At 46.4% G+C, this 20,623-nt stretch overlaps 1 protein-coding gene across 5 annotated transcripts; it reads right to left on the bottom strand.

The window, feature by feature from the left end:
* Positions 1-36: 36 nt before the first annotated feature.
* cep170bb (centrosomal protein 170Bb) lies at positions 37-19,251 on the bottom strand. Of its 5 annotated transcripts, none has more exons than XM_081602703.1 (20): positions 19,002-19,251; positions 17,983-18,120; positions 16,860-16,949; positions 16,521-16,599; positions 16,336-16,394; positions 15,686-15,803; positions 14,220-14,321; positions 13,670-14,149; positions 11,746-12,818; positions 11,401-11,577; positions 11,114-11,228; positions 9,241-10,944; positions 8,557-8,800; positions 8,335-8,479; positions 7,925-8,035; positions 6,092-6,229; positions 4,550-4,638; positions 4,385-4,478; positions 4,259-4,310; positions 37-3,602 (listed from the first exon to the last, which is right to left on the bottom strand). In XM_081602703.1, the coding sequence occupies exons 1-20, from the start codon at positions 19,080-19,082 to the stop codon at positions 3,418-3,420; spliced, it is 5,274 nt and encodes a 1,757-aa protein (XP_081458829.1). In that variant the 5' UTR covers positions 19,083-19,251; the 3' UTR covers positions 37-3,417. The 5 variants fall into 5 exon arrangements, with proteins under 5 accessions (XP_081458829.1, XP_081458830.1, XP_081458832.1 ...); XM_081602704.1 differs by having other exon boundaries at positions 7,925-7,966; XM_081602706.1 differs by having other exon boundaries at positions 17,983-18,097; positions 19,002-19,086.
* Between the last annotated feature and the right edge of the window lie 1,372 nt (positions 19,252-20,623).

Here is a 20,623-nt window from a genome sequence, read left to right as displayed (position 1 = left end):
GGAATAAAAAAACGTCTCTGCGGTTCACCAACAGGATGCATGGAGTCAGTTTATTACAAATGACAGAATGATACAAAGAAATGATGATAAACAAAAGAGTTCAGATGTGTGGAAATCCTTTGAAAATATGAAACATTTGTTAGTAACGCATGTCCGTCTGCAGCACCATAATCTGATCAGATGCATAAAAAAAGAGAAACAGAGCAGATGTTTGCTGTTCCTACTCAGCTGCAGCAGCTCCAGTCAGGATTGGTAAAAATAAAACATTCTCCAAACAATCAACATGAAGGATAAATCAAAGCTCCACCTGTTTTCTCCAGGTGTTTGTTCATCCGATGGAAAAAGTGCACATTTGGTGATTTAGCATCGAAACCTCACCTGCCTCAAGCTACAGGAAACATGCACTTTATAATAAAGGTTTGCCATATCTGGTTCCTCCAGCCCAACAGGTCAGTGAAACTACGGAGGCCCGTATGTGCCACTAGAGAGGAAGGAATAATCGCAGTGGATCATAACTTATAAATATGACTTTAGAAGTTGCAGTTAATCAAGGTCATAACTTAGACGTTTTATAGGATGCAAAATCAGAAATATGACTTTAAAGTCATACCTGTGGTAGAAAGTAAAAAAAAAATTGGATATAAATATGAGATAAAGTTAGAAATATGAGCACTAGTGTAATAATTTAGACTTTCAGTCATAATATGAAAAAAGTTATGTTACTTTTGAAGTTATCAGATTCAAAGTCCTAATTTAGACTTTAATTCTAACAAAAGTCTAAATTCTGAAACTTTCCATCAAATATTTAAACTTCAAAGTAAAAACCAAAACTGTGTCATATCTATGGCAAGCCATGTAGCATTTTATTTCTCTAACGTGGTTTTATAGGTTTCCATAGAGAATATTTCATCTCTGCTGGAGATTGAATCGTGTTTTTGTACAAAACAATCCCCAGAGTGAAGTTAGCCTAGCTTAGCGCTAACGGTGGAAACAGATGCCTGTCTACGTCAGTCAACACAGAAATATCAGGTTACAACAATGAGATACAAAAAAACAAGAAATAATTTGGGTTATTTAACCCATTTTCATTTTAAGGAAAGAAAATGGGCTTAAATGCTCAAAGTCATATTCTCACAATTTTATTCATAAATGTTTAATGTCAGTTTCAAACTATTTAGTTAGCAAGCTAAATATTTACCTTGCTCCAAACTTGCTAGCTAAAGATTTAGTTTTAACTATAACATTTAATAATTAACCCCGATGTCCTACTCTGATGACAGAATAAATGACCCAGATTAATTCTGTTAGTTCTGGGCTGTGTAACCTATTAATCAGCACACTATATTCAACTGTCTCATATTTATCCAGCTGCTGAATAATAAAACCTTTAAAAAAATGCTGCAGCAATAAACAGCAACAATAAACACAAAATCAATGCTGGAGTTCCCCAGAGCTCCATCATTGAGTCTCTGCTTGTCTCAGTGTTTGTAGATAAAGATAAATCAGTAAGCATGAGCTTCTACTCAACTTTTTTTGGTTTAAATGACATTTCATTGTTTTACTAAATGAAACAATAACGTATTTGGTTACATGATGAAGCCAGTTGGATGGGAAAGTAAAAGTTAGTTTGAAAGTGAATGAAAGTCAAGCACGGCGTCAGGTTTGCATGCCCACCGTTTCCAGTCGTTACGCTAAGCTAGGCTAATGAAGCCGAGAGTTAACAGCTTCGTTCATTTATCTGAAATGAACCGGATCATTTCACTGCCTGTACAGCCCTCTACATACGAACGTCTCAGCTGCTTTAACACAAAGACGGAGGAAAAACACAAACATTAGCCCAGCACACAGCGACGACAGCACAGCTAGCAGCTAGCAGCTAATGGACACGCAGAAACCCACTCACACATCGACCAGTGGCCCTCCCACCGAGTGAACCTCAAATACTCTGTCATACAGCACTTCTCTAAAACCGAGACGGACATTAGATTTCTACACATATCTGGGAGCTGGAAACAACCTAGTGACTGACAGACAGACGGAACCAGGAGAATCCATCTGGGTTTAGTTCTTTAATAAATAAAGAGGAACCAATAATCAACTGTTTCCATTTGTCTAATTTTGCCCTTAAGGTTGATAACTTTGTTTCTGTGTAAAATGTGACATTTTAGTGTAAATTTGTTTAATTCTGCAATATTTAGCCTAGAGCCATTTCAGTGCTGCCCTCTTGTGGTTGAAATGGGGGTACTGCAGATGAATTTTCCTATTGGTTCCAGCTTGGTTCATGTCTACGTCACACGGCCATGCGTTTAAGGATAAAACCACAAAACCATCTTACTCCGACAGCAGCTGGTGTTTTCACATGTCACAATAAAAGTCTCAAAAAAAAAAAAAAGTCTTTTTTGAAAAGAATTGCAAGATTTGTCCATTGATTTTTTTGGGGAAAAAGGCGTTAAATTTGATGCTAGAAGCTTTTTAGAGGAAAAAGTTGCTGGATTTGTTGCTAGTTACTGTTTTTTTTTTTTTTAAAGTCGCTAACTATAGCAACTATTACTAAGCTGACAACCGGGCCGCAGCCCCGCTTTACCCTCCCTGCTCATTCACTTAGCCACGCCCCTACGTGTGTTCTGGCTCCGCCCACTTTGGTGGAATTTTGAGATTCTGGGGGCGGGCTTTGCTTCCATAGCGGTTTGAGTTACACTTTAAGAAATCTTGTTTGTTCTCAGGTCTTTTTAATAAGCTTTACTTTTCATCTGTCAGACCGATTCATTCCTGTAAGGAGGCGATGCGTTCGAGGACCAGTCGGAGTCGTTAAGCTTTCTCTCATGCAGACATTCCAGTTATTTCACAGAGTCTCTCCCACATTCAGCGCTCGCGACATTCAGCAGAAGCAGCACAATCCCAGCGAGGTGGAGCAGGCGGAGAGCCTGGCCGTCGTCGGTCAGGCAGCAGAACTGAGAAACATTCGGCAGGTGCTCTACTGGACCCGGTCCATGAAGTGTGGAAGCAGCGTGGGACCCATCTGACGGGCAGAAAGGTAAAACTTTTGCCTTATAAAGATACACAGAATGCTATTAGGATGTTTCTATCCTCTGTTCAAATGCAACACAACAGATCGTCAAAGCACAAAGTTATTAATACACTTCTGTACAGTTCTGTCCGCGGAACGCCGTGGTGGGAGCAGCTGCGTTGACTAAGTTTGGTTGAGCTTGTGCGACGAGAAAGCAGCTCTACGAAGATACACTGTGGCCAATCACGATGTTCTGATGAAATCACTGGGCACAGATGGGCGGTTTGTTCTGGACAGGTTCAGCGTATCCACACCACCGCCGGTCCAAACACAGCGCCCAGCGGGACTCCGTCTCACACCGCGGTGGCGTGGATGCACGACGTCTGTCCCGATGTGCTACGGCGGCCCGCTCAGGGCGCGTGGTGGGACCCATCAGGCCCACGAGGCGGTCGCTTGGTGCTTTCGTTGGCGTTGGAGGTTCGGGTTCTGGTAGCGGGTTTCTTCTCCTTGGTGGTTTGGCGAGTTTGAGTGAGAGACGGCGTTGTGATGGCGGCCGCCTGAAGACTCCCACCGGGCTCCACGATGGTGTTTATGACTGCAAGACAGAAAACACAAAACACAGAACTTAAAAAAACCAAGCTGAACATCCAGGGCAGAAAAAATACATTTAAACTGTCTGTGGTCTGTGTGACGTCAGGTCCAATAATTAAATAAATGCAGAGAAGGAAAGACATCAGCAATCGCCCTGTAAAGCAACAGACGGCGATCATCCAAGGAAGCAACATGGCCACCAAGCTGAGACATAGGAGTTCCTCAGGGCAGCATGTTAGCACTCCTGCTTTTCACTTTTTATAAAAATGATCTTTGCAGCAATTTTTAAGATGTAAGGTCAACTTTTATGCAGACGACGTGATCATTAGTTGCTTCACTCCATTAGCAAATCAGATCCTTGAATTTTAATTTGTTCAGTTTATTAAAGTTGGTGTTGTTGTGTCTGAGACTATTCAGAGGAACAAATCTTGGGAATATTTCTATGTGGGAACGTTCAGCAGACGGGAGGACTCTCTCTAATCGCCTGAAGTTTGTTTCCATGCTAGTTATCAACCTCTACTTCCTGTTTACTAAAAATAACGTCAACATCAGATGGATTTATCTATCCTGGTTGATAATTAGTATTTTCTTTTTTCATTTTTGTATTTTCTGCGGCCATCTGGGAAACAACTAAAACCGAAAGTTACTGAACCCAAATACCTTCCAGCTGCCTTTGGACTCGTCTCAGTTCCTTCAAAATGGAGGTAATTTCCTGCAAGCGATGACAACATTTAGAAGAGGAGGCGCTGAACTCTGGATGCTGCTGTAAAAATGGCGGCTCGTTACCTTGTTGGAGGTTTTTAAAATGGGAACTTCATTCTCAGTGTTGATCTTGGCCTCGATCTCCTCCCATACGTCTGCTTTGTTCTGGAACAAAACCCTGAAACCAGAAACCATCCGGTTAGTTCAGCTGGAGCCGAGCAGGCAGAAAGCCTTCGCACCGCTGCGTACTTCATCTTCTCGGCCAGCTGCTCCGTGTTTTCCCGGATGGCCTGGGACAGCTGGGAAACCGGGTTCAGCATCAGGTTGTCCAGGATCACCTGGAAGAGTTTCCACAACACAGAGAGACCAAGATGAGCACAGAGCATCTTCATCATCGGCACCGATTTCCCAGAAAACCCCAAACTGACTGCAGCAGACGGACAAACGTTCAGTGAAAACACGAGGAGTCGTGGCTGAGTTCACACTGCAGATCAGACTCCCTGCAGCGCCACCATCAGGAGACAGACTGAACCTTCAGGGTTGGAGCTCCTGATGCTGCTGCAGCTGATTAAACATGAGCTGCTTTCACACATAAACCAGAACGACGTGTTGATGCTCCATGAAATGAGCAAAATTAGGATTCTGACAAATAAATGAGACCAAAATTCTGCTCTGCTCCTTTAGAATAACTACATTATTTATGTTTGCTAAATGCCAATGAGATAAAACACTGAAATGCATTTAATCCAGGCTTTTGATTTGAAAATCCCTGATGATGACGATGTCATGGCTTAACTGGAGGGAAACCTGCTTAATGCAACTCATGGGAAATGTACAAACAGATCAGCTTTGGGCCCAGTTTCCAGATGGTTCTGGTGAGAAACATGAATCAGCATCAGAATAAAAGCCGGTGAGAGTCCGACGGGCTGAACGGGCTGAACGGGCTGGACGGGCTGGACGGGCTGAACGGGCTGAACGGGCTGGACGGGCTGGACGGGCTGGACGGGCTGAACGGGCTGGACGGGCTGAACGGGCTGAACGGGCTGAACGGGCTGGACGGGCTGGACGGGCTGGACGGGCTGAACGGGCTGGACGGGCTGGACGGGCTGAACGGGCTGAACGGGCTGGACGGGCTGAACGGGCTGATCGGCCGCTCGGCGAGGAAGAAGCCGTCGCTCCACCGGCAGCCTGGAAGGTTTCAAACGACGTCTTTGGTTTTGGGTTTATGTCGCCTGGCGGATCGGGAGCAGAGATGTTTGGACTCAATCGACACATGGGTGAAGCTCGGCGGTGGCAGCATCATGTCATTCAGATGTTTTAAAACATTTCAAGATACAAAGCAGGAAATGGAAGGAGTTTCAGAGCGGACCAATCAAAGTCCAGAACATCAGGGGGCGGGGCTAACAGACAGGAAGTGGTGGAGATGGGCATCCATCCATCCTAATCTTGTGTGATTTTAAATTGAAATTAAAATCTCCCATAATTTTAAAGTGAAGTTTTGAATCTAAACTTTTCTGAACAGAGAGGAATAAATCCAGGAATTAAAATGTGTAATTTTGACGTCTAAAGCATCCAGGATCAGCTGAGGCTGTAATCCTCCTAACAGCTCAGAGATCAGCTGCTGCGTCCTGACTGACCTGAAAACAACCAACAACCGTAAAAACGATGAAGCTGGAGAAACAGAAACTAAAACCAGGAACGTTGAGTTCAGTGGGAATTCGTTCCCAGACTAGGCTTTGTGTTGAGCTGAGCTGCAGTGTGAACGTGACCTCGGTGGGATCGGACAGTGACCTCTTCGCGGTTCCACGGACGGCGTTGCAAAGAAGTGGGCTCTGCCTCATTCATATTAGCGTCCAGGTCCAAGATGGCCGCAGAACCTGGAGGAACCTTCTGGAAGTTTAAGCTGGCCTCAGGAATACGATGGACCAGCTGGAAAGAGAGTACACCCAAATGATCCAAAACGCCTCCGGTTCAGCAAAGGCTGGAGATCAACGCATGCACCAAGTCAACATGCAGCTGCAATGGTGGGGAGCGGCAGGGAGGTCCAGGTTCTGCTGGGGTACGGCGCCAGGTCGGACCAGGGAGTGCAAGAGAACCCAGCCACAGCTCCATGAACCAGTAGAACCAGTTCATTACCAGCACAGGCTGATGGAGACTCATCTACAGAACTAAGGGTGGAGCTGGAGGCTGTGGGACACGAGGACACAGAAACTGGAAACACTGGAGGCTCTGAGTCTACAGAAACCACTGAACTCAAAACACAACGTTTCTTCAATGAAAACATTTTAAACAAAAAGTTTACAATTATTTATTGTGTCAATATTTTAAGGAATATTTTTGAAAAATCACATAAATTAATAAATACTGACTTTTCCCTGTAGAGCAGGAAAACATAAAATCGCTGTGGTTCATCAAATAAACTATCAGCTGATTGGTTAATTAGCTCAGTGCTAGCCCCGCCCACTGACTGATGCTGGTTAGTTATTTATATTTTAATTAGTTTTATTTTGTAATTGCAGACTTCAGTTCAGGTCCCTGTGGAAAATGAGATCCAGATTTCCTGGTTTACCTGGTTAAATAAAGGAAATAAAACTAAAAAAATACATTCAGATGTTGCCGAAATAATTAAAAAGTTAAATATGCTTTTGTAAACTATATATTTTATACCTAATTTTTATATTTCTTTAATGTTTTCATAATTTATTGCAGGTTTGGTGTTCCTGTATGAACATCAGAAAATCTCACAATTCAATAAATGATTAACTTAAATCTACATTTAATAAGTCAAATAAAATGAAAAAAATATTAAATCAATAAATTTATGAATAGTTATTTACATGTCTTAATAAAATAAGTTTAATAAGAATGTGATTTTAATACACTGAAGACTAAAATATGTAAGGTTTTTGTATTTATTCACTTTATTTTGTTCTGTATTGTAAAATATTTGTTAAAGTTTCATTTATTTATTAAATAATGGTCATTTTTGCCTCCGTAAATAAACTTCTGTCCACAGGAACGTGGAAGCAAAGCTACTGTGTAAAATAAGGTGATTGTGCTTTTCACTCTACGCCGATGATACACTGATTTATGTGGTAGCGGTGCAGCAGTGCAGTGCAAGGATCAATAGTTAGTCAAGGTGAGATTTGATGAAGGTGAATTAATTAAGCTGGAATCAGCTCAGATGGAGAAAATTAAATTAGTAAATTTGGCACAAACAACCTCGGTTGGATGTGTTTAGTCTCAGGTTGAACTGAATATTCATCCAACCGACTGACTCCAGCTTGGTGCTCTGGATACTCAAGACAAGATGATGACAATAATTCAAAAGTGCAGAACAATCCAACACAGTGAGATGGGCGTGTTAGGATCGGCGGAGAGGGAACCGGGGGAGGGGGAACTGGTGGAGGGGGAACCGGTGGAGTGGGAACCGGGGGAGGGGGAACCGGTGGAGGGGGAACGGGTGGAGGGGGAACCGGTGGAGGGGGAACCGGTGGAGGGGGAACTGGTGGAGGGGGAACCGGGGGAGGGGGAACCGGGGGAGGGGGAACTGGTGGAGGGGGAACCGGTGGAGTGGGAACCGGGGGAGGGGGAACCGGTGGGTGATGAGTCAGAGTTGGACACCTGAGCCGGTCGAACTCCGTGGAGAAATGCAACACATGGCGTCTTTGCAGAAGAACAAACATATGAAAGGTTGTAAGAGTCTGAAGCAGAATGAAGCTCCTGCAGATCAACCTGCAAACAAACAAACAGCTTCCTGCATGACCGGACCAGCGCCACAGCGGAACACCGAAACAGGAGCGTCTAAACTGGGAACACTGGGATGAGATGAGGTAGCTTTACTGGCTGTGGGAGTGTCTGGAAAATCAGACACATTTATCCAGACTTAAAAATGTATAGAAATGTGAAAGAAGAGAACATCTGGTTATTGATACTGCCCCCTGCAGGTCATGGATAGATGTGCGTGTTCCCAGTTTTGGAGGCCATGGTGGTATGGTGGTAGTGGCCATGTTGGGAGGGTGTTTGATTCCTACCTCCTCCCGGGCAGAGATGGTGGAGCCTGGCGTGTTGGGGAGTGAGCTAGGGGATGTGGCGGTGGGAGGAGGATCCCCGTCCCCAGCAACGTCATGGATCTCCTTCGCCAAGATGGCCAGATCTTTGGCCAGGTCCTGACTGAGCCTGCAGTCGAAAGGCAAACCAAACTATCAGTGGATGCCTGAGAGATGGAGAGCAGCCGATGGCAGCAGAGCTCTTACTTGGCGATCTCAGCGCTGTGAGTGGACCAGTTCTGGTACGGGTCGACGTCGTTCTGGTCCTCGTCCTCCTCGGTTTCCAGGGAGACAGACTTGGTTCTGCTGGCAGCTGTTCTCTGGCTGCGCTGTGATTGGCCAGCGGTCATTGAATGAGTGGATCGCTTCGCTTTGGAGAAGCCAGTGTTTGTGTCGTATTCTTCCTCAGAGGAAGATGAGAAGTCTGAGCCCTTCTGTTTGCGACGCAACCCTGAAAAATAATCAGCAAAAGGCATCAACTGTTTATCTGCTTGGATGGTTAAAGTCTAAGCCATAAATAACGAGGTTTGAGCCACAGACACAAAGGGACACACACTGAACCTCCAAATCCAAAAGAATCACAAAATCAAATCATCATATTCGGCAAAACAACAACACAAGCTAGCAAATACATGTCAGAAAAGCTAACACATAGACCAAGGGTCCTCAACTCGTGTTCTTGGGGGCCGGTGTCCTGAAACTTTTAGATGAGTCCCTGGTCCAACAGACCTGAATCAAATTGCTGAGTCACTGCCTCAGTTTGCAGTCCAGTTCTTCAGTGTCCTGCTAACGAACTCTTTAGTGACTCAGGTGTGTTGAAGCAGAGACACATCTAAATGTTGCAGGATACCGGCCCTTGAGGCCTGATTTGAGGATCCCTGATAGACTCACCACCACTGGGGTGCTTAACTCCGCTTGATCGGGTACGTGACAGTGTTTGCTTCACCGGAGCTCCGCCCCCTTTACTGGCTGCCTGGCGAGCATCACCAACAGACGTCTTCCTTGCTGTGACAGCTGGTTCGCTGTTGCGACCAGAGAAGCCAGACCGACTTGTCGAGGACTCGTTGTCACTTGGAGTCGTAAATGAGCCGGTTCTCTTCCTGGGCATTGCCAAGATGTCCAGCCTGGACAGCTTCTTACCTTCAGCTTTAGGGGGTGCGGAAATGTGATCAGAGTTCTGGGACGTCCGATCGGTCTCTGTACCCTCGTTGTCTGAGGCGTCACCAAGGCGGGCGCGTCGCAGCATGGATGCTCGAGTTGGCCTTGGTGCTGACAGGCTGTTAGAACGAGTTAAAACCTGTTGAGCTGCTGACTTAGGTGTCTTTCCATTGTCCTCTTTCTGTAGAGGGGCAATAACTTTCTTGGTACGGCTGGATGGATGTGAAATTTCGTGATCAGATGAAGTAGTTTCAGTCCAGTTAGGTGCAGTACCTTGTTGACCTTCGGATAAATCCAGAGAACCACGGTTTCCTGTACTGCGGCGCATCTGGAAACGCTTCGTTGCCTCTGCCTTGCTTGGTACGTCAGTTGTTGTCTGTGTGCGTCGTTTCTCAGAAAGCCGCTCTCGAGCACTTAGCTGTCGACCCTTTTCTTGGATAGACGGGCTAGAAGAGGACTTCTCCTTCTGAAGGCTGCTTATAGCAGGTCGCTTTTTAGACGTGGAGTTAACAGGAGCATTTTTGCTACTCACCTGACTCACGGTGCTAGCTGTATCCACATCTGATTCACCAGAGAAAGAATCATCCATGTGGGTGGAGGAACCCTCTTTCTTTGAGCTACGACCAGAACCAGAAGAATGAACCTTGGTGTCCAGAGAGGACAGCGCTCCCTCTGACTCCTGAAGGAAGGGCTGTGTTTCCTGGATGCTCTGTTCCATATCTCTAATGGAAGGGTGGCTGGAGATGTGGGGAAGCTTCTTCATCTGGACGTTGTCACTGGGTCGATCTTTGGTGAAACTTTCTTGACGGACGATGTAGCTGTCTTTCGTAGGAACAGAGTCTTTGTCTTGTGTTTGGAGGTTTGGAGCGGAGTTGTTGGGTTTGACACCTGTCCTTCTTGGTTCATGTCCACTCAAGTGACGGATCAAGACTGTTGTTGGAGGAGTTTTAGCCGGAGGTTCTCGAGTCCTCTCACCCTGTATGGGGCTTCGGGCCTGTTCAGGCTTGCCTGCATGATCCTCAGCACCAATGTAGAAGAAGGTGGATTTGTTGGTTGGAGAAACTTTCTCTTGAACTTTAAACTGATAGCCAGGAGCAACTGGGGACACGTTTCCGGTAATTACATCAATTTTCTTTGCATTAACCAGAGCGGGTCCATCCTCAGAGCGACTGGCATCGCTGAGACTGTCTGGGTCCACATCGTCCCGAACAGCTAGGCGCTGGGTGGAGTCTTGGGAACAGGGAGGAACGTAAACTCTATCCACAGACTTATGACCTTGGTAGGATTCATGCCGTATCAGGATGCTTGGAGTGACACTTTCCACCTTGTCTGGAGGAACCTGAGGCAGCAGCCTTCTGGTCCTGGAGCTGTGGCTCGTCTCTGACTCTGAAGTGTCATAGCTGTAGCTTCCCACTGACTGACTCATGTAGCGCAAATCTGTAAAACAACATTCTGTTAGCTCAACTTGGGTCACTATTATCCTTCAATTTTAATACTTTTCTTCATGTTACAGACTCATTTTTGAATAGATTTGTGTATTTTAATCCACAGCCCTTTACATTATATACTTGTTTTTGTTTAATTAATGAGATAAAATGTTGAGTACCTTCGAGACATTCCCCTTGAGGAGGAGTAGAACCAGGTTCGGCATAGCTGTCTGCCAGACTGGCCCACCGAGAAACCCATTTAGGTCCTTCAAGATCGGCTGCGTGAATCTGAACCTAGAACACAAACAGTGATGAACAACACGGCCCAACACCAGGATAACAAAGAACCAACCAAGACCGGGCAGAAAGAAATTAGTAACACGAGGAATGGAGCACAAACACCAGTGTGCATGCTCTTGGACAACAACATGCTCCAACAATTGTCCTGGGTCTTTTCCAGTGTTACCTGCATGGGACCTGTTGGGGGGGCACTGACAGCTGCTGGGATAAAGCCATGCAATAGGTCCATACTGGTACCATCACCAGGCAAGGTATGGTGCTCATCTTTGCCTTCATGTATGACAGGTCTATAGACTCCTGTGGTCGCGCCACTGTACTCTGGAGAGTCAAGGACGCCAAACACCTGTTTGGCACAGGGCATGCATGAGACGGTGGTGTGACCACACAGGAGGAAAAAGCAAGAAGGACAAGAAGTTTCATGCATCAGTTGTTACAATTAAACCTGTTTTCTTGAAGGTAAGAAATATACAGTTCACACTGATGTGTTGACTGATGGTCACTGTGACTTCACCTGATCGATCATGTTGCGGGCCTCCTCCACCTCCTTGTCTTGCGACTCGGTCTCTATGGTGTAAGTCCCGGCATCACTCAGACTGTCGTCTTCCTCGTTCCTCACAATCCTCTGAGAAATTTTGGGGTCTCCCCCATGGACTCCCAAAGACAACATGGGGGACATGTGTGGTCCAGATGGATGGCCAAGAGGAGCCACCTGGGCTGGACCAATGGCCGGTTTGACGGACTTTGAGGCTACTGGAGGTTGTAACGGGGATGAGGGGTAGGAAACTGAAGAAAGTGCTGGAGGTTCCTGTGGGGAAGGGATCTGGGCATGAGGGGGTGAAACCATCACAGGTGGGGCAGACATCGGTGGAGGAGAGACTTTGTCTCTGGTTGGGGAGGAATCCTTCTGACCAGAGTCCTTCAGGAACTCTGCGGCAAACTCCTGGGCAAGCTTTGACTTCTTCCCAACACTGCCAAAAGGTCTGATGATGATGCCCGATGAAGAGCGAGAGGAGGAGCCTGATGAACCCGCCTCCCCTTCTGTTTTCTCCCGCTTTAGAGAGCTTGACCTTTGAGGGCCACTGTGGCCCTGACCCTTCAGGGGAACCGTCACCTGCTGGGTGGGAGGGATGTGTCCATGCATCGATGCCGGCCTCTCGCCGCCTTTCCGTCGCTCCATCTTGGCCTTGAGGGTGGAGTAAGAGTCGCCGTGAGCGGGGTTGTGGGTGAAGGACTGTGAACGCTTCTTGCGCGGGTTGTCGTCAAAGAACTCGATGATGAAGGCCTGCTGGGTGAGGTGCTCAGACAGTCCCTGTTTGGACATTTCTGTGGGCGACGGTGGCTGGGGAGGGCTCTGGGACAGGAGCAGGTCAGGGACAGGAGCCACAGTTGAGGCAGGGGCCTGTCTGGGAGGAGAGTACTGCAGCACATGCTGGAGTTTCTGTGCTGGAACTGGCTGCTGACTGGACTGGACCGTCTGCTGAGGTGTATCAGGCTGCTCTGACTGGACAGAGTGCTGGGATTTACTTTTGGCTTTGAGAACCGGGTCTTCAGAGTCACTCTGGGTTCCATCCTCATGATGATGACCTGGTAAAAAAATAAACTGATCAATACACTTTTATGTATAAGGGTGCATTCCCACCAGTCCTGTTTAGTCCTCTTTAATCAAACTCAGTGTGTTTATCTAGAAAGTCCAGTTCGTTTGGGGAGGTTTAAATGTGCAATCGACCAAAAACCAAAGAACCAGGATACAAACCTTGGTCTGGGTTCAGTTGAAGTGACCTCTGGTTTGGTTTGAATGCATATGTGAACGCCAAGTGAACCACGGAGCGCTCCAAAAGCAGGAAGTGCACTACTGCGCAGGGCATTCTGGGTAAATACAACCAAAACAAATGTGCTAACCTAGTGCTAGCAGGAGAAATGGCTTCTGGTCTTTAGCCAAAGACAGAAAAGAAATCCTCCTCTTCAGAGGTTTTTGTGTTGTTTCCTTCAGTGGTTCTTGGTGCAGCGCCCCCACAGGCCAGGAGGGGAACATGTTGGTTTGACTCAGAACCACAGCAGCTGGAGGTGGAGCAGATGATGGAGTTCTGGTCCCAAATCAAACCGAGTCTACTGGACTATCATGTGAGAAATTAATTATTTATGTTGCTAAGCAAATATTTATGTTGGATCTAAACACTTACTTATCCTGATAAATATTTATCTAGCAAGATAAATATTTAATTTGAAACTGACATTTATAAATTAATTGAAAAAATAATCCCCATTTTTTCTCTTATAACCGGCTAAATAACCTGATGGCACCGTACACAGGTGAACCTGTTCAAACAGCAAATCAGCCAATCACATGGCAGCAACATGGTGCAATCAGCTCAACTTTGTACTGGTGGTCATAATGTTTTACAGCATCATAGTAATACCAAAGCAACCTCTCTGACCTTTAAGGGTCTTGATGTTCATGGCGAGGTCACTCTTGGTGCTGTAGACGTCCTCGCATGGCGGATGCCTCCTCATCATGCTGACATCACTGTGGACCAGCCAATCAGCCACCTTGCTCTGCGCTGACATCATCTCTGCGGGTGCAGTGGTGGCGGCGGTCTTGGCAGGGGTCGCCTGACCCTTCCTCTGGCGAGTCGAGAACTTGGTGACGTGGTCTTTGATCTTGATCTTGCCGGGCATGCAGTCGTCAAATTCGATGGTGAAGGAGGCGTGGCTCTGCACGACGGGCGGGGTCGGGGTTGGCGGGGAGGGCGGGGCGTTGGGGGCGTCCGTGTCCTTGGTGGGGATCTCATGGAGCTCCGCCTCTGAGGTTTTCTGGTGCTGGAAGTCCTTGGTGGGAATCTCGAAGTAGCTGGGCTCGCGGTGGTAGGAAGGGAAAACGATCTTTGGTTGGGCGTCGGAGAGAGCGCCAGGAAAATCTGATTTATAGACACGACAGCTGATGAGACACGAATCCTCCAGATGTTTGATGTTCATTCAACCATCTACCTGAATGAGGCTCATCGCTGCCTTGGACTTTATTCCCATAATCCTCCTCTCCCCACCAGGACGGCTGGCCATACAGAGGCGTGGGCCGACTCACCGGGGTTTCTGTCACAAACACACACATTTACCAAAAGATGGTTCTGGAAACACATTCCTGTCTACATCCAAGTAACCATGGTGGGCACCGCTAACTTAGACGTTAGCTATGCTAACCCCACAGCATGAACCATAAGGATTAGCTCCAATAATCTACAGTCTGTTTAGCGCTAAAGTCAACCATGGTGATGTGAGCAGTCTCTCAAAACTATTTATATGTGGAAATTACCTTGCATTTGTTTTATTAACACTCCTTTTTATGTATATCTGTCCTGTAAACTGGGTGTTTTGCTTTGCATGGAGCATTGCTGCCATCTGTTGGACTTTTAGGGAACTGCTTGACTTTTATGTTATTTAATCAGTTTGCTAGCGGTACAGCAGATGGACACACGTAAGTAGTGTTCTATTACAAAACGAGCCTTTATGTTAACATATGAGAAAAGAAGTAACTTGTCTATTGAATTTATGTTTAATTAGTTCTGGAAATATCTGCAGGCGGTTTGATTATGTGCTACGTCATTGCTAACTAGCAGCCGTTAGGCCGTTACGTAGCATTGCAGCTCATAGCATTCTGAGGTAGCATTGTTGTTGTACTTCTTTCTAATGTATGTATCTGAATGTAAAACACGTCTGTAAGCTGCTCTGAGCTCATCCTGAGTTATTTTGTGTTTTGACAGTTTCATTCCATTCTACATGGAAATAAAGGAAGAACTAATTAATCCTGACTGTGTGAAAGGAGTTTGGCTGATGGTTAGTTTTGGTACAAGACACCATAGCAAGACAATATCATTCATTCATTTGTTGTAGAATTTATGATGAAAAGAGAATGAGAAGAGGAAACGGAACTGCTGTGTACGGTCTTCACTCATTTCAAAATAAGAGCATGAATATAAATATTACGAATCCTTAACAGTCGAACTTTGTTCAAAATGAAGGTTTACCAAACAGGGTTAACCCTAACCCAAATAAATTAGTGCTTTACGTTTTATCTGGAACAAAATCTTCACAGGAAGCTAAGTGTGCTAAACGTTTGTAAGGTTAGCAAAAGCAGTAAGTGAAACATTAACTCTGCTATTAGCGGATTAGACGGTGAGTGAGTGTCTGTTTATGGGACAGATGTTTTGGAGGGAACCAGTCCATGCGGGTCAGGTTCTAAGGACCGAGTCCAGAGTCCCAGACACAAGAACAAGTCTGCAGGTAGAAGGAAAAGACGGCAAAAAGGTTCCTGTTGTCATAATCTGTTATGTTGGAGATGAACTAAAACTGCAGATCAGCAAAATGTGCATCAGGTCATCAGGAAATCCCTGAGTCAGCAGCAGCTACTGGCCAGCTGACCGGACCGGCCGGGTTCCTCTCGGTTTCCGGGTTCGTACCTTGTGTGATGCTCTTTGTGCTCGTCGACTTGTCGCCTCGCTGTCCCTCCTCTTCATCGCTCTTCCTCCCCTCTGCAGCCTTCAGGCTCATCTGCAGCTGACTGCTGTACTTCTCATGCTGTCAAAACCAAAACGTTGGTTTGAGCTCCAAGTTCTCACCCGGCGACCCGAAAGCACAAAGTCAGTCAGGAAACACAGAACCAGGACAAATCCAGAGGAGAAACGGATTCAAGCTCTCTGACAGCTGTTCACCTCTGACCTGCTGGCTTCATAAGTTCATACTTTACTTTCTGTTTTCTCCACTTATTGAATAAAACTACATCACCCAACATGCCTGGCTGTTCTTTAAAGAACCTGCTTCTGTTTCCATGTTTTAATTTCATATTGCTGGTATTCTGAATAAAAGCATGCTTTTCATTTTTTTATACATTAAAAGAATCTGTAACGTTTCACTAAACAAGATAAAAGAGAAGAAATGTGCAGCAGCAGCAGAGCAGGAAGCCATGTTTCCCTCTCGGCACTGTTCCTTTCAGAATCTGATGCGTTTTGTGTTCTGGATCAAATTTACATCAGTCCACTAGAAAGTAGATGAAATAATAAACCAGGTTCCTGCATAAGGATCCAGCCAGCAGATTAAAATGTGACCCGACCTTCAGCGCCTCCTCCGGGACTTTGTGTTGACTTTTCTCCAGAACGTAGACGTGAGAATGTGAAGAGGCGGCTCAGGAAAAACTCAATCTGCATGAACAGGAACGGTGAACACACACACACACACACACACACACACACACACACACACACACACACACACACACACACACACAGGGAAGGATATCGTATCCGAAGCGGATGATGTCGGACAGTTTGAGTGTGATGTAGGTCTGATCAGGGATCCGCAGGTCGTTCACAAACGTCTGCAGGAAAAATGAGAAATCAGATTTGATCTCTGATCCAGTTTATTAATAAACTACAAATTATTCAATCAAAAATTATCAAAAACTCTAGAAAATCATCGGATTTGATATTAATCGACTCTCCAATGTGTTCTTGCAGCTGATTGGAGGAGAGCTGTGATGTCACGGGGTGGCGGGGCATGCTTAGAGAAACGTGTGTGTGTGTGTGTGTGTGTGTGTGTGTGTGTGTGTGTGTGTGTGTGTGTGTGTGTGTGTCTCACCCCATTCAGGCTGCCCAGGTCTTTCACCAGGTGTTCGTCGGTTGTTGGGTTGTAGTTGATGACAGCGTGCTGCTTGTCCACGCTGCGCGACTGTTCACACACACACACACACACACACACACACACACACACACACACACACACACACACACACACACACACACACACACAGAGCCAGTCTATTAATCAGTGAGTTAAAGGAGATGAGATAAAAGAAGACGATGACGAGTTTTACAAGGAAGAAATGATGATGAAGGTGAGGAGAAAAATAATGGAGGAAGAACGAAGAGAAGAAGAGGAGAAAATGGATGGTTGGATGGATGGCTATATGGTTGGATGCGTGGTTAGATTGGTTGGATGTACAGTTGGATGGTTGGATGGCTAGATGTATGAGTGTGTCTATGGTTGGATGTTCGGTTGGATGTTTGGATGTCAAGTTGAATGGTCGGACATAAGGCTCTATGGTTGGACGTATGGATGGATGGTTAGATGTCTGGTTGGATGGATGGTTGGATGCCTGGTTGGATGGATGGTTGGATGCCTGGTTGGATGGATGGTTGGATGCCCGGTTGGATGTTTGGATGTCAAGTTGAATGGTCGGACATAAGGCTCTATGGTTGGACGTATGGATGCCTGGTTGGATGGATGGTTGGATGCCTGGTTGGATGGATGGTTGGATGCCTGGTTGGATGGATGGTTGGATGCCTGGTTGGATGGATGGTTGGATGCCCGGTTGGATGTTTGGATGTCAAGTTGAATGGTCGGACATAAGGCTCTATGGTTGGACGTATGGATGCCTGGTTGGATGGATGGTTGGATGCCTGGTTGGATGGTTGGATGCCTGGTTGGATGGATGGTTGGATGCCTGGTTGGATGGATGGTTGGATGCCTGGTTGGATGGATGGTTGGATGCCCAGTTGGATGGATGGTTGTATGTGGATGGATGGTTGGATGCCCGGTTGGATGGATGGTTGTATGGATGGATGGATGGTTGGATGCCCGGTTGGATGGATGGTTGTATGGATGGATGGATGCCCGGTTGGATGCCCGGTTGGACGTATGGATGGATGGTTAGATGCCCGGTTGGATGGATGGTTGGATGCCCGGTTGGATGCCTCCTCACCTGCAGCATGAGCTCGCAGTCCTCGCGGCCGACGAAGATCATCTCCTTGGGGAGGCGGTGCCGCGTGCCGGAGCTGCTCACCAGGAACCATGACGTCACGCTCATCTTCACAGGCCTGCCGACAAACCGCAGTGCATCCTGGGAAACGGAGGCCACACCCACAAACAGCCTGAACTACATCCTGCAGCAGGGATCCTGAATCTACGCCGTCATCGATAAAAACACGGTCCGACCCGGATTCAAGCCGGCCCACCAGGATCACAGACCGAACCACAGAATCGTCCTCTGAGGTCCGATTGGTTTCAGAAACATGTTTAATCTGCTGCAGATTGTAACGGGTTTGTATTTAAAACTCTGGATTGATTGATTTACAGCTTTAGGCCACGCCCCTTTGATTCTGAAACGCTCCAGGTCCGGGATCTGAACGGACTGAGTTGGATCCGTTTGTGGTTCTGTGAGGATCTGAGCGGTGCTGCTGGTTGGACCATGAGCTCCAGCTGGTTCTGGGTCCAAACCAGACCAGAACCACCAACCCAAACACAGCAGCTGATCCTAAACAAAAAGGGTCAAACTGTTGCAATGGCCTAATCAAAGTCCTGATTAAAATGCCAGAGACCCAATAAAGCCTCGACTCTGTTCTGGTGACTTAAAGAATCGTCCCGGTTTCTGCGCCTCAACCATCAGCGCAGCTGAAACTAACCTGTCATACGTCACACCACGTGACCTCCCTGAACCTGACTGGATGCAACCTGGCAGCGCTGTCTGGTCATCATCATCATCATCATCATCATCATCATCATCATCATCATTTCAACTGAGCCACGCAAACGCGCACGCGCGGCCGCCGGAGGATCCGAGCGGCTGATCCAGCTCCTCCCAGCGGGCCGCGGGCTCTGATCCGCGGCGGCCGGGCCGGGATGCGCCGCCTCCGGCTGCAGTCATCCCAGACAGTCCGGTCCCAGCGCCCCCTCCTCCACGCCCTGTCCTTCTCCTCCTCCTCCTCCTCTTCCTCCTCTTACCTCCGCTCCAGATGCCGCCGCTCCCCGCCGCTGTCCTGCGTTAGGATCCCGCACTGCCGCACTGCGGGGCGGGTGGAGCATGGGAGGCGTCCCGCAGGGCCGGAGCTCGGACGGGGTTCGGGTCTCTGCTGGGGGTTCGCTCTCTGGTCCTGATGCTGCTGCTGTTATGGCATCTCTCCGCCCGTCTCCTCCTGACGCACCAGCGGCAACCCGCTGCGTCAAGACGCACCGCGTTAGCGCCTACGACACCGGAAAAGCCCCGACGCGGCCTTCAAATTAAAAGACTGCCCACAGCTATGCCTTTTCATTACATACGAGATGTTTTATTATTTAGGATATTTTTAATGTATGTATTTAAAGGTAAATAATGGAAAATAAATTGTGGCAAAAATAATAAAAAAATAAGAATATTAATCTGTTAATAAAAAATTAAGGTTTAGTGATAAATCCCACTATCACTAAATAACCCATAAAATCCACTAATGATATATTTTAAGATGGTAAATTTGACTTTATAAAATATCCATCCATCCGTTTTTCTACACCCTGGTGGTGGGGTGGTGCTGGTGCCTCTCCAGTAAGGGGTGGGGTCACCTGGACAGGTCACCTGGACACCTGGACAGGTCACCTGGACAGGTCACCTGGACAGGTCACCTGGACACCTGGACAGGTCACCTGGACACCTGGACAGGTCACCTGTCCATCACAGATAAAATATACTTTATTAAATATATTTATTAAATAGCATGTATGTATTCTATTTAAAAAAACTAATTTAATTAAACAAATTAACTCAACATTTAAAATAATTTTTAAAAATTATTGAAATAATTCCTAAAAATCCCAAAGGGAAATTAAAAGTTGTTGTTTCTCATTAATTCAAATTCTTCAAAAAATTATTGCATTTCAACACTAAAACACAGTAGCGACATATTCCATACTTCTGATTTTAATCATTTTGTTACGTTTCTTAGTTTACTAATTATTTCATTGACATACTCTTATGTCCGTCTATATTTGTTTCATATTATGTGTTTAAATGTCTTGCAGACTGAAAGCTTCTATTTACTTTCAACGTTTCTGTTTGTAAAGAAAGAAAAGAAAGAAAACCAGAGTAAAGCTTGCAGGTTGTTTGAGCTGCAGGTCGACATGAATGGATCACTTCGGCATGAGACTTTCTCTGTGCTCTTATTGTGAAGGCGGTCACACTTCCGGTCTCCACAGTCGGCGCTGTAATTTACGTCCCGCATCTCGTTCAGCAGGACAAACACAGATCGTCTCCATCAATAAAACTATCGATATCTTCATCATCAGTGGATCTCCCAGCTGGAGTCACGTGACTCGTCAATGACGCTCAGTTTGACATGACGTCACATCACCGTTGACACGAGGACGCAGCTTGTTGATGGTGATGATGTCATTGATACCGAAGCGAAACGTCACAACCTGCTGAAGGTCCGACCAGAGGCGGCGGGAGGCTGGACGCGGCCCTGGGCGGCCGGACTGACCGGCCCCGTCCCATCAATCTGATCAACTATTTTAATTATTATATTATAAAGAAATGAAAGAAAAATAATCAGTAAAATGAGGAAACATGAAGGACCAGGTGCTGCCATACAAGA

The sequence above is a fragment of the Poecilia reticulata genome, chromosome 21 (assembly GCF_904066995.2).
Source record: "Poecilia reticulata chromosome 21, P_reticulata-male-v2, whole genome shotgun sequence".
Lineage (NCBI taxonomy): Eukaryota > Metazoa > Chordata > Actinopteri > Cyprinodontiformes > Poeciliidae > Poecilia > Poecilia reticulata.
This window is presented reverse-complemented; position numbering and strand designations above follow the sequence as displayed.

Excerpts from the sequence above, each read along its gene's own strand:
- cep170bb (XM_081602703.1), bottom strand. The coding sequence starts at position 19,082 with ATGCTCCACCCGCCCCGCAGTGCGGCAGTGCGGGATCCTAACGCAGGA. Across the intron at positions 16,395-16,520 it reads CATCATCCGCTTCGGATACG|ATTCTCACGTCTACGTTCTG; the intron begins ATATCCTTCCCT and ends CCGCCTCTTCAC. Across the intron at positions 10,945-11,113 it reads TCAAGGGGAATGTCTCGAAG|ATTTGCGCTACATGAGTCAG; the intron begins GTACTCAACATT and ends GTTGTTTTACAG.